General features: G+C 47.1%; 1 protein-coding gene across 1 annotated transcript in view; it reads right to left on the bottom strand.

Moving 5' to 3' along the window:
• Positions 1-14,333, bottom strand: part of FAM227A (family with sequence similarity 227 member A) — a 71,542-nt gene extending 57,209 nt beyond the window's left edge. Inside the window, exons 1-3 of the mRNA XM_063623073.1 lie at positions 14,060-14,333; positions 8,475-8,710; positions 4,063-4,145 (exon numbers count right to left, since the gene is read on the bottom strand). Of these exons, the coding sequence (XP_063479143.1) occupies positions 4,063-4,145; positions 8,475-8,616 (225 nt within the window). The 5' untranslated portion in view covers positions 8,617-8,710; positions 14,060-14,333. The remainder of the gene's footprint in view (positions 1-4,062; positions 4,146-8,474; positions 8,711-14,059) is intronic.
• Between the last annotated feature and the right edge of the window lie 106 nt (positions 14,334-14,439).

Below are 14,439 nucleotides of genomic sequence, written 5' to 3'. Positions count from 1 at the left end.
TCCCACTACTTGGGAGGCTGAGGCAGGAGAATTGCTTGAACCTGGGAGGCGGAGGTTGCAGTGAGCTGAGATTGCACCATTGCACTCCAGCCTGGGTGACAAGAGTGAAACTCCGTCTCAAAAAAAAAAAAGAAAGAAAGAAAGAAAAACCTGCAGGCGAATTTGCCTGCAGCTCACAGGATCTCTCAAAGAGTAAATCTTCATCATTGTAATCCTCTGCCTCATAGCCACCATGAGTAAGTGAGCTGTAAGGGGCCATCCAGTCTGAGCAGCGTGTGAAACTGACCCCCCAAACAATATACCCAGGACCATCGAGAAGCAGGTCTTTAGTAGCGACTTATTGGTTGGCTGACATTTCTTTGTTGCTCTCATTTTCAAATCTCTTTATCTCCATATCTTAGAGCTCTTTAGGTTTATGCCTCAGATTTCTTAAGTGCAGTTAAAAATAAGAAACAAATACACGCCATTGCCAAAACCCAAAATAGCCAAAAAGACACTTACAGATGATTCACGCCCGTGTTCTTCCATCTTGTGGGAGCCTGCTACACAACAGCTACTTGCTTAACATTTAGCACTCCTGCCTCCCGAAAAGATATGTGTGTCTGTGTGTGTGTGTGTGTGTGTGTGTGTGTGTGTTTGAGAATTATTGAAGGGTCTGTATTTTTTCCCAATAAAAATGTACCAAAATTAACCTTCAGACTTCTCATTTCAGGTCCACATGTAAGGATCTCATAAGTCACCATTCTGTCCCAATAATAAGTAAAGCTGAATAAACTGAAAAATCAACAACTCTTCTTAGATCATTCAGAGAAGTGAGGTCACAGGGCAAACTACTGCCTAAAAACTGAATAGACAGGCAGGTAGATACAGAGAATCACAATTGGCAGGAATAAACCCACGGGCAGAAACCTCCATGGGAACCAGTAGCAAAGCCAAAACTGTCATAAATGAATTATGGAGGCTCAGTGTAGACACCCTGAGAGGTAAAAACTCCAGCCATCACAAAAATGAACTCAAAATCAAGTGTAAACATAAAACTATAAAACCCCTAGAAGACAACAGGAGAACACCTAGGTGACCTTGGGTTTGGCCATGACTTTTTAGATATGACACAGAAGGTACAATCCATGAAGGAATTGATAAGTTAGATTTCGTTAAAATTAAAAATTTCTGCTCTGTGAAAAGACACTGTCAAGAGAATGAAGTGACAAGTCACATACTAGGAGAAAATATTTGCAAAAAAATCCAACAAAAGGCTGTTATACAAAATATTCAAAGAGGCCAGGCGCGGTGGCTCCCGCCTGTAATCCCAGCAGTTTGGGAGGCCGAGGTGGGCGGATCACTTGAGGTCGGGAGTTTGAGACCAGCCTGGCCAACATGGTGAAACCCCATCTCTACTAAAAATACAAAAATTAACTGGGCGTGGTGCCACATGTCTGTAATCCCAGCTATTAGGGAGGCTGAGGCAGGATAATCGTTTGAATCCAGGAGGTGGAAGTTGCAGTGAGTCCAGATTGCACCACTGCACTCTAGCCTGGCTGACAGAGTGAGACTCCGTCTCAAAAAAAACAAAAACAACAACAACAAAAAACACCAAACAAAATATTAAAAGAAATCTTAAAACTCAACAATAAGAAAATAACTTGATTAAAAAATGGGCTAAAGGTTGGGCATGGTGGCTCACGCCTGTAATCTCAGCATTTTGGGAGGCCGAGGCGAGTGGAACACCTGAGGTCAGGAGGTCAAGACCAGCCTAGCCAACATGGTGAAACCCAGTCTCTACTAAAAATACAAAAAATTAGACGGGAGTGGTTGTGGGTGCCTGTAATCCCAGCTACTCAGGAGGCTGAGGCAGGAGAATCACTTGAACCCGGGAGGTAGAGGTTGCAGTGAGCCAAGATCACGCCACTGCACTCCAGCCCAGGTGACAGAGCACGATTCTGTCTCAAAAAAAAAAAAAAAAAAAAAAATAGTGAGGGGGGCGGGTGGCACGGCACTAAAGATTGAACAGACACTTCAACAAAGAAGATCTACAGATTATAAATAAGCATATAAAAAGATGTATGTCATTGGGGAAATGAAAATTAAAACAACAATGGGATACCACTACACACCAATTAGAATGACCAAAATCTAGAACACTGACAACACCAAATACTGGTGAGGATGTGGAGCCACAGGAACCCTCATTCACTGCGGGTGGGAAGGAAAAACATTAACACCACTTTAGAAGAGAGTTTGCCGGTTTCTTACAAAACTAAACTTAACTCTCACTATAAGATCTAGCAGTTGTGCTCCCTGGTATTTACTTACATGAAGTGAAAACTTATGCCCACACAAAGACCTGGACATGGATGCTTATAGCAGTTTTATCCGTAACTGCCAAAACTTGGAGGCAACCAAGATGTCCCTGAGTAGTAGACAGATAAACCATGATACGTTCAGACAATGGAATATTTGGCACTAAAAAGACACGAACTATCAAGCCATGAAAAGATGTGGAGGAAACTGGCCAGGCGCAGTGGCTCACGCCTGTAATCCCAGCAATTTGGGAGGCCGAGGCAGGTGGATCATGAGGTCAGGAGATTGAGACCACGCTGGCTAACACGGTGAAACCCCATCTCTACTAAAAATACAAAAAATTAGCCTGGCATGGTGGCGGGCGCCTGTAGTCCCAGCTATCGGAAGGCTGAGGCAGGAAAATGGCATGAACCCAGGAGGCAGAGCTTGCAGTGAGCTGAGATCACGCCACTGCACTCCAGCCTGGGCGAGAGTGGGAGACTCTGTCTCCAAAAAAAAAAAAAAAAAAAAAAGATGTGGAGGAAACTAAAAAGCATACTAAGTGAAAGAAGCCAATGTAAAAAGGCTACGTACTATATGATTCCAACTATATGGCATTACGGAAAAGGTAAAACTAGGGAGAGAGTAAAAACAACAGTGGTTCCCAGGGGTTAGGGAGTAAAAAGAGATGAACAGGTGGAGTACAGAGGATTTTTAGGACAGTGAAACTATTCTGTATGACACTACAATGGTAGATACATGTCATTATGTATTTGTCCAAATTCGTAGAATGTACAACACCAAGAATGAATCCTATTGTAAACTCTGAATGTTGAGTGATGATGATGTAACAATGTAGGTCCGTTAATTCTAACAAATGTGCTACTATCGTGCGGAATGTCAACAGTGGGGGAGGTTGTGCGTGTGCATGAGCAGAGGGTGTATGAGAAAATTATACTCTCTGCTCGATTTTGCTGTGAACTTATAACTGTTCTAAAAAATAAAGTTTAGGCCGGGCGCGGTGGCTCACGCCTGTAATCCCAGCACTTTGAGAGGCTGAGGTGGGTGGATCACTTGAGGTCGGGAGTTCAAGACCAGCCTGACCAACATGGTGGAACCCTTTCTCTACTAAAAATACAAAAAATTAGCCGGGCATGGTGGCACAAGGCTGTAGTCCCAGCTACTCGGGAGGCTGAGGCAGGAAAATCACTTGAAAGGGAGGCGGAGGTTGCAGTGAGCCGACATCGTACCACTGCACTCCAGCCTGGCGACAGAGCAAGTCTCCGTCTCAAAAATAAATAAATAAAGTTTACTGGCCGGGCACGGTGGCTCACGCCTGTAATCCTAGCACTTTGGGAGGCCAAGGCGGGCAGATCATGAGGTCAAGAGATTGAGACCATCCTGGCCAACATGGTGAAACCCCATCTCTACTAAAAAATACAAAAATTAGCTGGGCATGGTGGCATGCACCTGTAGTCCCAGCTGCTTGGGAGGCTGAGGCAGGAGAATAGCTTGAACCCAAGAGGCAGAGGTTGCAGCGAACCGAGACTGCGCCACTGCACTTCAGCCTGGCAACAAAGCGAGACTCCATCTCAAAAAAATAAATAAATAAATAAATAAATAAATGTTTATTAATTTTTTAAAAAATTAACTTTGAATACTCAATTGTGTAAACATGTTTTCATATAAATGGAGAGGCCCCAGGGCACCGAGACACCTTGATGATCCCTGGGGCCCTTCCCTCTCAGAAGCTTTGTCTCAGCTCCAGCACCGGTAACTCACCAGGGTGTTGGCCGACGGCTCGGTACGCAGATTTATGTCAGCAATCTTTTGGTTCACCTGGTGCATGGAGCCAATAAGGCACGCTGGGAAGTTGGTCTGCTAAGGAAACTCAGGGTGATGATTACACACACAACAGGATGGGGCCTGTCTGGTGAGAAGGGCAGCCCCTGTCTACACAGCCTCTCTCCTTACTTTTTTTCTTTGCATTCACATTTTTCACATTTCTTTCTTCCTTTTTTTTGAGACAGGGCCACGCTCTGTTGCCCGTGCTGGAGTGCAGTGATGCCATCATGGGTCACCGCAGCAGACCTCCTGGGCTCAATCGATCCTCCCACCTCAGCCTCCCAAGTAGCTGGGACTACCGGCGCACACCACCACGCCTGGCTTATTTTTAAAATTTCCTGTAGAGACACAGTTTCACCATGTTTCCCGGGCTGATCTCAAACTCCTGGGCTCAAGTGATCCACTCAACGAATCAGCCTCCCAGAGTGCTGGGATCACAGGCATGAGCCACTGCACCCAGCTCATATTTCTTTATCTTGTTTTAAATGAGATACTTTGCAAATTATAAATGAGATTTGACCATATTATAGACACCTTGGAACATATAAAAAGTGAAAGAGTCATCCATAATGCCACCACCCTAACAGCTCTGTTAGGACTTGGGAACTTTCCTTCCAGTATTTCTTACATACCTATTTTTGTCTGTATTTACAATCTCAGTGTATGCCTGTTTTACTACTCTGACTTCTCTTCTCGTCATTATTATGATGATGATTATTATTTTTTGAGATGGAGTCTCACTTGCTCTGTCACCCAGGCTACAGTGCAGTGGTGTAATATCAGCTCACTGCAACCTCTGCCTCAAGTGATTCTCCTGCCTCAGCCTCCCAAGTAGCTGGGAGTACAGGCACCCACCATCACGCCCGGCTAATTTTTGTAATTTTAGTAGAGACAGGGTTTCACCATGTTGGCCAGGTTGGTCTCAAACTCCTGACCTCAGATGATCTGCCCGCCTCGGCCTCCCAAAGTGCTGGGATTACAGGCGTGAGCCACTGCACTCAGTCACTCTTCCATTCATTATTATGAGCATTTTCCCTTTGGCTAAAGGATCTTCATGATAATCATTTTAAATGACATTATACTAATCCATGTAGAAGATACACCTTAATATACTTAACTGTTCCTTGGATATTGAAAATTTAAGTTATTTATACTTTTTGACAATTATAAATAATGCTGGCCAGGCACAGTGGCTCACTCCTGTAATCCCAACACTTTGGGAGGCTGAGGCAGGCAGATCATGAGGTCAGGAGTTTGAGACTAGCCTGGCCAGCATAGTGAAACCCTGTCTCTACTAAAAATACAAAAAATTAGCTGGGTGTGGTGGTGGGTGCCTGTAATCCCAGCTACTTGGGAGGCTGAGGCACAAGAATCGCTTGAACCCGGGAGGTGGAGTTTGCAGTGAGCCAAGATCGTGCCACGGCACTCCAGCCCGTGTGACGGTGCGAGACTCCATCTCAAAAATAAATAAAATAAAATGAAACCAAACAATGCTGTGTGCCAGGCACGGTGGCTCACGCCTGTAATCTCAGCACTTTGGGAGGCTGAGGCGGGTGGATCACTTGAGGTCAGGAGTTCGAGACCAGCCTGGCCAACATGGTGAAATCCCGTCTCTAATAAAAATACAAAAATTAGCCAGGCGTGGTGGCAGACGCCAACAGTCCCAGCTACTCAAGAGGCTGAGGCAGGAGAATCACTTGAACCCGGGAGGCAGAGGTTGCAGTGAGCTGAGATCGTGCCACTGCACTTCAGCCTGAGTGACAAAAAAACAAAACAAAACCAAAAAATGAAAAATAATGCTGTGATGCGTGATATCACACAGACAGCTGTTTCCATATTTTAGAATATTTCTTTATGAGAGATTTTCAGGTGACAGATGACTGCATCAAAGGGTATTGGAACCTTGTTCATCACTTAAAATCTGTTCAGTTCTATGGCCCCTCTTCCTACCCTCTCAGCTTTTACATTTCTTTCTGTCTTAGCCTCAACTGATCTAGGATATATCCTTTGTAAAACCCCCATAATCCTATCACCCCTCACTCCTTTCACATAAAGCAAGGTTCACTCTTACTTCCATTACCCTCAAGTGTTCTTACAAATCAGAGGATACTTGAAAAAGGAAGACACTAAGAAGGGACATGACAAATCACAGCAGGTGAAATGGACTTGTTAGGTGTGGGATTAAGAAGAAAGAGAGGACATTAGAAAGCGGCCCTGCAAAGTGAGACCCTGAAGCAAATTCTGATGGGATCACACTTTGCCTCATCTTAAGAAGGGCTTCTGAGAGGCACGGAAGGTGAGGGGGACAGAGTGGTACATGCAGCTGGGCTGGCAGCATGGCTTGAAGGTAAATGAGCTCCACAGGAGATGGAACGACCTGGGGTTATTTATAGCCCGAGAGGATCATTTGCTGGACAAGCTGTAAGGTCCTCCAGAGATGGAGTTCTATGACCCTGGAATACAGCTCAGGGTCAGAAGTGAGATCAGGATGAACGAAGACAGGGCCAGGGAAGTACGATGCTGGTAGAGCCTGGATGATGCCAGAATGAGCAGATTTGGGGGCAGGGAGAAGGGCTGGCAGGTGAGAAGAGGCAAGGTCAACCTGATTTAAAAAAAAAAAAAAGGCCAGGCGCAGTGGCTCATGCCTGTAATCCCAGCACTTTGGGAGGCTGAGGCGGGCGGATCACCTGAGGTCAGGAGTTCGAGACCAACCTGACCAACGTGGAAAAACCCTGTCTCTTCTAAAAATACAAAATTAGCCAGACAGGGTGGCACATGCCTGTAATCCCACCTACCTGCGAGGCCGAGGCAGGAGAATTGCTTGAACCCGGGAGGTGGAGGTTGCAGTGAGCCAAGATCATGCCACTGCACTCCAGCCCAGGCGACAGAGTGAGACTCTGTCTCAAAAACAAACAAGAAAACCCAAACAAACAAAATATTCAAAGAACTCTTAAAAACTCGACAATAAGAAAATAAACAACCTGATTTAAAAATGGGCTAAAGGTTGGGCGTGGTGGCTCACGCCTGTAATCCCAGCACTTTGGGAGGCTGAGGTGGGTGGATCACCTGAGGTCAGGAGGTCGAGACCAGCCTGACAAACACAGTGAAACCCCATCTCTACTAAAAATACAAAAATTAGCCAGACGTGGTGGCGGGTGCCTGTAATCTCAGCTACTCTGGGGGCTGAGGCAGAAGAATCCCTTGAACCTGGGAGGCAGAGGTTGCAGTGAGCCCAGGCTACGCCACTGCACTCCAGCCTGAGCAACAGAGTGAGACTCTGTCTCAAAAAAAAAAAAAGAGAAAAAGCTGGGTTTCATGCTCATCTGTCTGAGGGTGGAGGGTTGCACCACAACTTCTTAGTTGCTATCAGTAACATCTATAATTCTTTGGGAGATAGAAGGGAAAGAAGGCAATCATTTTATAAAATAAGCTTTTAAAATCTTCTTCCCCATTCTTTCAACAAATACTTCCAGAACTTCTTCTTTTGGGGTTCTTTCTGATTATGTTAGTAAAAAAATACTGGAGTCAAACAATCCTTTACAGTCTCAAATTCTTTTAGAGGATAGGTAGAGTTTAAGTAATTGAAAACAATGTATCTGGCCAGGTGCAGTGGCTCATGCCTGTAATCCCAGCACTTTGGGAGGCTGAGGCGGGCAGATCACCTGAGGTCAGGAGTTCAAGACCAGCCTGGCCAACATGGTGAAACCCCATCTCTACTAAAAATACAAAAAATTAGTTGGGCATGGTGACAGGCACCTGTAATCCCAGCTACTCGGGAGGCTGAGGCAGTAGAATCACTTGAACTTGGGAAATGGAGGTTGCAGTGAACTGAGACTGCACCAGTGCACTCCAGCCTGGGCGACAGAGTGAGACTCCGTCTCAAAAAAAAAAGGAATGTGGCTGGGTGAGGTGGCTCATGCCTGTAATCCCAGCACTTAGGGAGGCCGAGGCAGGTGGATCACTTGAGGTCAGGGGTTCAAGACCAGCCTGGCCAACATGGTGAAACCCCATCTCTACTAAAAATTCAAAATATTAGCCAGATGTGGTGGCAGGCACCTGTAATTTCAGCTACTCAGGAAGCTGAGGTAGGAGAACTGCTTGAACCTGGGAGGTAGAGGTTGCAGTGAGCTGAGACTGTGCCACTGTACTCCAGCCTGGGTAACAGTGTGAAACTCCATCTCAAAAAAAAAGAAGAAAAGAAAGAAAAGAAAAGAAAAAAATCAATGTATAAGGGACAAGCTAATAAGTGATGTGCATTATAGACCTGAACACTGATGATTAGATCTCTGTGGCATGATTCAAGTTAGGTGTATTTGGTCTGATTGTAGGTGACACCACCAGAAGGATACAGGGTGGATTGTTCTCTAACTCCTTCCTCACAGTCTTCAGCATTGTATTCCGTGCAACAAGCGAGACAGCCAGGTGCTCATCCACTGGTATCATAGGTAGGGTGGTGAGGTTGATGACCTCCATCTTCCTGAAGTGATTCATTGTCCAATTTCTTGTAAATGGACAAACAAAAAGCTTCCACTGTTAAGAGCCTCTCATTTCCCACTCCAATCTTGTCCTTTGTTTAATCAGCCTCCTGGAAATCATAAACAGCATAGAGCCAGCTCAGAAAACACAAAAAGAAAAGCCCAACCACGTTCCCCAGCCACACAGGGTTGATGGCAAAGCACATGTCCCATGTCTGCACAGGGAATGAAAGGGTTCCGTCTGAGAAGCCCATTCTTAAATGAGGATTGCAAGGTATATGGACTTGTTCTTCCAATGTCTGACGCCTGACTCTCCCTCTGCCCCTCCCCCATGATGAAAATTGTTCTAGTTTTAAAAATAAGGAGACTAGAATGCGGAAAAGGCCAGGGCTCTAGACTACTCCAGACCACTCAGCAAGTCAGTTCCCAAACGAGAAATGAAATCAGATCTCTTCGTTTCTCTGAGTCCCAACTCTAAAAGAGATTTGGATTAGGTGACCCAAGGCTCTCTCCAGCTTTCCGATGCTGTGATTCTAGAATACGTGGTCCATCTCCTCAGCACAAGGCTCCTGATCAACCTGAGGCTTTCTGCTCCCTCTCAGAAAACTGGCCCCAACCCTACTCTTCCTCCTTGGCTCTGGAACACTCTGGTCTGCCAGCTCTCCTGGGTCCTTGCTTGTTGGCCAGGAGCCCATTACTTCCATCTGTGGGCCCTCTATGTCCAGAGTCTAGTGTGATAGGCCTTGTTATAATGGAGCAAAAGACTTAGATCCTGCCCTCTAGAAGCTCATACATAATGGAAGGACAGAGAAAACATTGAGTTTGGTGGAAACATGAACTCAAGTGCCCTTTCACCATACTCTCCTTCCTTCTCCGGTTCAGGCCTTTGCTCCATCCTCTTCTCCACAGACATGCATCTTACACGCCAGACCCACGGAACTTCTTCCTGCTCCCTGACCACGCCATGCTCTTCCTACCTCTATGCCTTTCCAGATGTGGTTCCCTCTGTTGGACTATGCCCAGGTGACACATCTGTGGAAACCTTCTCAAATAATTCCAAGCCATTAGCACCATGCCTCCTCTGCAAAGCCCAGGGTTCTGCATTCATCTATCTTTTCTTTTTTTTTTTTCTTTGAGACGCTTTGTTGCCCAGGCTGGAGTGCAGTGGTGCCATCTTGGCTCACTGCAAGCTCCGCCTCCCGGATTCACGCCATTCTCCTGCTTCAGCCTCCCGAGTAGCTGGGACAACAGGCGCCCACCACCAGGCCCGGCTAATTTTTTGTATTTTTATTTTTATTTATTTTTTTTTTTTTTGAGACGGAGTCTTGCTCTGTCACCCAGGCTGGAGTGCAGTGGCACAATCTCGGCTCACTGCAAGCTCCGCCTCCCCAGTTCATGCCATTCTCCTGCCTCAGCCTCCCGAGTAGCTGGGACTACAGGCGCCCGCCAACACGTCCGGCTAATTTTTTTTTGTATTTTTAGTAGAGACGGGGTTTCACCGTGTTAGCAAGGATGGTCTCGATCTCCTGACCTCGTGATCCACCCGCCTCGGCCTCCCAAAGTGCTGGGATTACAGGCTTGAGCCACCCCGCCCGGCCATTTTTTGTATTTTTAGTAGAGACGGGGTTTCACTGTGTTAGCCAGGATGGTCTTGATCTCCTGACCTCGTGATCCGCCTGCCTCAGCCTCCCAAAGTGCTGGGATTACAGGTGTGAGCCACCGCACTTGGCCTGCATTCATCTATCACAGGACTCACAATAGTGAACTGGAATGATTTGCTTCTACTGCTTTCTCCATTAGGCAAATTATGGATTAACCGTGATTCCTTTTAGACTTACCACGGTTTTGTTTGTTTGTTTTGAGACAGCCTCTTGCTCTGTCACCCGTACTGGAGTGCAGTGGCGCTATCTTGGCTCACTCACTGCAGCCTTGACCTCCTGGATTCAAGCCTCCCGTGTAGCTGCGACTACAGGTACCTGCCACCCACAACTGCCTAATTTTTGTATTTTTAGTAAAGATGGGGTTTCACCATTTTGGCCAGGGTGGTCTCGAACTCCTGACCTCAGGTGATCCACCCACCTTGGCCTCTCAAAGTGCTGGCATTACAGGCGTGAACCACCACTCCCAGCCCCTTCTGAATATTTCATACCATTTTAGGTATTCTCTGAAACATGGTAAGTTTTTACTGCCATTACTTGCATAGGATAAAAGGAGAGGGAAGAAAACTAGCTTCCTTAAATATCTACCCTGTGGCAAGCAATATGCTATGTGCTGGGGGCAGAAGGGTGGAAGAGTAAGAAACCTTCTGCCCTCATGGAGCACACATTCTGGCAGTCAAGATTCAAATGCCCTGTTTAAAGTTAACATATTTGGGCCGGGCTCGGTGGCTCTTGCCTGTAATCCCAGCACTTTGGGAGGCCGAGGCAGGCTAATCTTGAGGTCAAGAGTTCGAGACCAGCCTGGCCAATGTGGTGAAACGCCATCCCTACTAAAAATACAAAAATTAGCCGGGCATGATGGCAGGCACCTGTAATCCCAGCTACTAGGGAGGCTGAGGCAGAAAAATCGCTTGAACCTGGGAGATGGAGCTTGCAGTGAGCTGAGATCATGCCACTGCACTCCAGCCTGAAAGACAGAGTGAGACCCTGTCCCAAAATAAATAAATAAATAAAGTTAACATATTTGATGCTTTTCAGAAGAGGCGATATGAAAAGAAGAAAAATTAAAATAACAAAAAAGTTAATATATTTGAGCACACAAAAACAATGCTGACTTTAGGCCGGGCGCGGTGGCTCACGCCTATAATCCTAGCACTTTGGGAGGCTGAGGCGGGCAGATCACGAGGTCAGGAGATCGAGACCATTTGGCTAACACGGTGAAACCCCGTTTCTACTAAAAAATACAAAAAATTAGCCGGGCGTGGTGGCAGGCACCTGTAGTCCCAGCTACTTGAGAGACTGAGGTAGGAGAATGGTGTGAACCCAGGAGGCGGAGCTTGCAGTGAGCTGAGATCACGCCACTGCACTCCAGCCTGGGCAACAGAGCGAGACTCCATCTCCAAAAAAAAAAGAAAAAAGAAAAAAAAAAACCAGGCCGGGCGTGGTGGCTCATGCCTGTAATCCCAGCACTTTGGGAAGCCGAGGCGGGTGGATCACGAGGTCAGGAGATCGAGACCATCCTGGCTAACATGGTGAAACCCTGTCTCCACTAAAAATACAAAAAACTAGCCGGGTGTGATGGCGGGCGCCTGTTGTCCCAGCTACTCTGGAGGCTGAGGCAGGAGAATTGCTTGAACCCAGGAGGCGGAGCTTGCAGTGAGCTGGATCACGCCACTGCACTCCAGCCTGGGCAACAAGAGAAAAACTCGGTCTCAAAAAAAAAAAAAAAATGGGGAGCGGAAATAATATGCCATCCAAAATGTACCATTCAAGCAGCGGGAAGTGAGGCTGGAAAGGTAGGAAGTGCCCAGACCGTGCTGGCCATCAAAATAGCACTAGCTACATGTGACAACTAAGTCCTTGGAATTTGGTTAATGTGACTGAATAAGTAAAATTTTAAGGCTGAATGCAGTGGCTCATATCTGTAATCCCAATACTTTGGGAGGTGGGGATGATGCCACTGCACTCCAGCCTGGGTGACAGAGTGAGACCCTGTCTCAAAAAAATAAACAGGCCAGGCGCGGTGGCTCACGCCGTAATCCCAGCACTTTGGGAGGCCGAGGCGGGCGGATCACGAGGTCAGGAGATCGAGACCATCCTAGCTAACACGGTGAAACCCCATCTCTACTAAAAATACAAAAAATCAGCCGGGCATGGTGGCGGGCGCCTGTAGTCCCAGCTACTCAGGAGGCTGAGGCAGGGGAATGGCATGAACCTGGGAGGCGCAACTTGCAGTGAGTGGAGATCGCGCCACTGCACTCCAGCCTGGGAGACAGAGCAAGACTCCGCCTCAAAAAATAAATAAATAAATAAATAAATAAAATAAACAAAAGGCTCGGCGCGGTGGCTCATGCCTGTAATCTCAGCACTTTGGGAGGCCAAGGTAGGCGGATCACGAGGTCAGGAGATCGAGACCATCCTGGCTAACATGGTGAAACCCCATCTCTACTAAAAATACCAAAAAAAAAAAAAAAAAAAAATTAGCTGGGCATGGTGGCGGGCGCCTGTAATCCCAGCTACTTGAGAGGCTGAGGCAGGAGAATGGCATGAACCCGGGAGGCGGAGCTTGCAGTGAGCCGAGATTGTGCCACTGCACTCCAGCCTGGGCGACAGTGTGAGACTCCATCCAAAAATAAATAAATAAATAAATAAAAATACCAAAAAAAAAATTAGCCTGGTGTGGTGGTGGGCGCCTGTAGTCCCAGCTACTTGGGAGGTGGAGGCAGGAGAATGGCGTGAACCCAGGAGGCGGAGGTTGCAGTGAGCCAAGATCACGCCACTGCACTCCAGCCTGGGCGACAGAGCGAGACTCTGTCTCGGAAAAAAAAAAAAAAGTAAAATTTTTTTAAAGTAAAGCAATAAAAGAATGGCTACTCCATAGATAGAACAGCCAAGAATAAAATTTTAATTTTAATTAATTCAAATTTTGGCCGGGCGCAGTGGCCTGCACCTGTAATACCAGCACTTTGGGAGGCCAAGTCAAGCAGATCACCTGAGGTCAGGAGTTCGAGACCAGCCTGGCCAACATGCTGACACGCCATCTCTACTAAAAATACAAAAAATTAGCCGGGTGCGGTGGCGGGTGCCTGTAATTCCAGCTACTTGGGAGGTTAAGACAGCAGAATCGCTTGAACCCGGGAGGCTGAGATCACGCCACTGCAACCCCAGCCTGGGCAGCAGAGTGAGACTCTGTCTTAAAAAAAAAAAATTTAATTTTTAAATAGAAGCAGTGCAAATTTAGAAATACGGATTATATCTAGAAATAGTAATGTTTTGGACATATGGAGTTTAAAACATTACTCAATTTCACTTGGCTTTTTTTCTTTTTTACTTTTTAAAAAATGTGGCTACTAGAAAATTCCAAATCACATATGTGGCCTGCTTTATGTTTGTATTGTACAATGCTGAGCCAGATTGTGAAGATTTTAGTTCTAGGACATGGAAGTCTCCCCTCTTTTAATGCATGGTGGTGTAGTTGGAAGAGAACTGCGCTTGGAGTCAAAGACCCCCGGGTCCTGCCCCTCACTGGATGGATGCCCTGGTACACCCACTAGGCAGCTAGTAAACTCCTTGAACGGCCTAAGTTTCTTCACTTATCAGACGGAACCAATAACACACTCTGTTAGGACTCTAGGAGATCTGGAGTTGATTCTCCAGTAGTTCTCTGTCCCTTCCTCACAATGCGACTTTTAAGTAGTCCCTGGGCCTCAGCTTCCTTTGCTTGTAGAAGCCGCCATGAGGGCATGGGGAGGGGGCAGGCTGCCAGAGGTGGGTCATGGTGCGTCGGTCCGTCCGTCTTACCTGAAAGCATCGGCGGAATTTGACGAACCCGGGGCCGGTCCCGCCACGGGTCCCTCAGGGGACCCCGCAAAGTTCTGGGTCGGCCCCCGACAGCCGGTGCCCCCAAACTCACAGCAAGGGGTGCCCTTTGCCTTGTGCTGGGGGAGGAGGAGGGGAGTTGGGGAGAGGCCCATTTTGCTACTCTGAGTCCAGGCGTTCTCCAGGCAACGCCTGCGCGGTCTCCACTTTCCCGTTTCCCATAACAATGGAACCTTCTTGAGCCGCAGCGATGTCCGCGAGACGCCGTTTCCATGACAGCCCGGCCGGGGGCCCAGACCAATGTGTCAGTGGGGAGGGTGAGTGCAGGTCCTGGTCCTAGGGGCATGAAAAGGACCCCAGAA

This window comes from Symphalangus syndactylus, chromosome 18, assembly GCF_028878055.3.
Source record: "Symphalangus syndactylus isolate Jambi chromosome 18, NHGRI_mSymSyn1-v2.1_pri, whole genome shotgun sequence".
Classification (NCBI taxonomy): Eukaryota; Metazoa; Chordata; class Mammalia; order Primates; family Hylobatidae; genus Symphalangus; species Symphalangus syndactylus.
The sequence above is the reverse complement of the archived record's forward strand: the minus strand, read 5'-3'. Positions and strand labels throughout refer to the sequence as shown.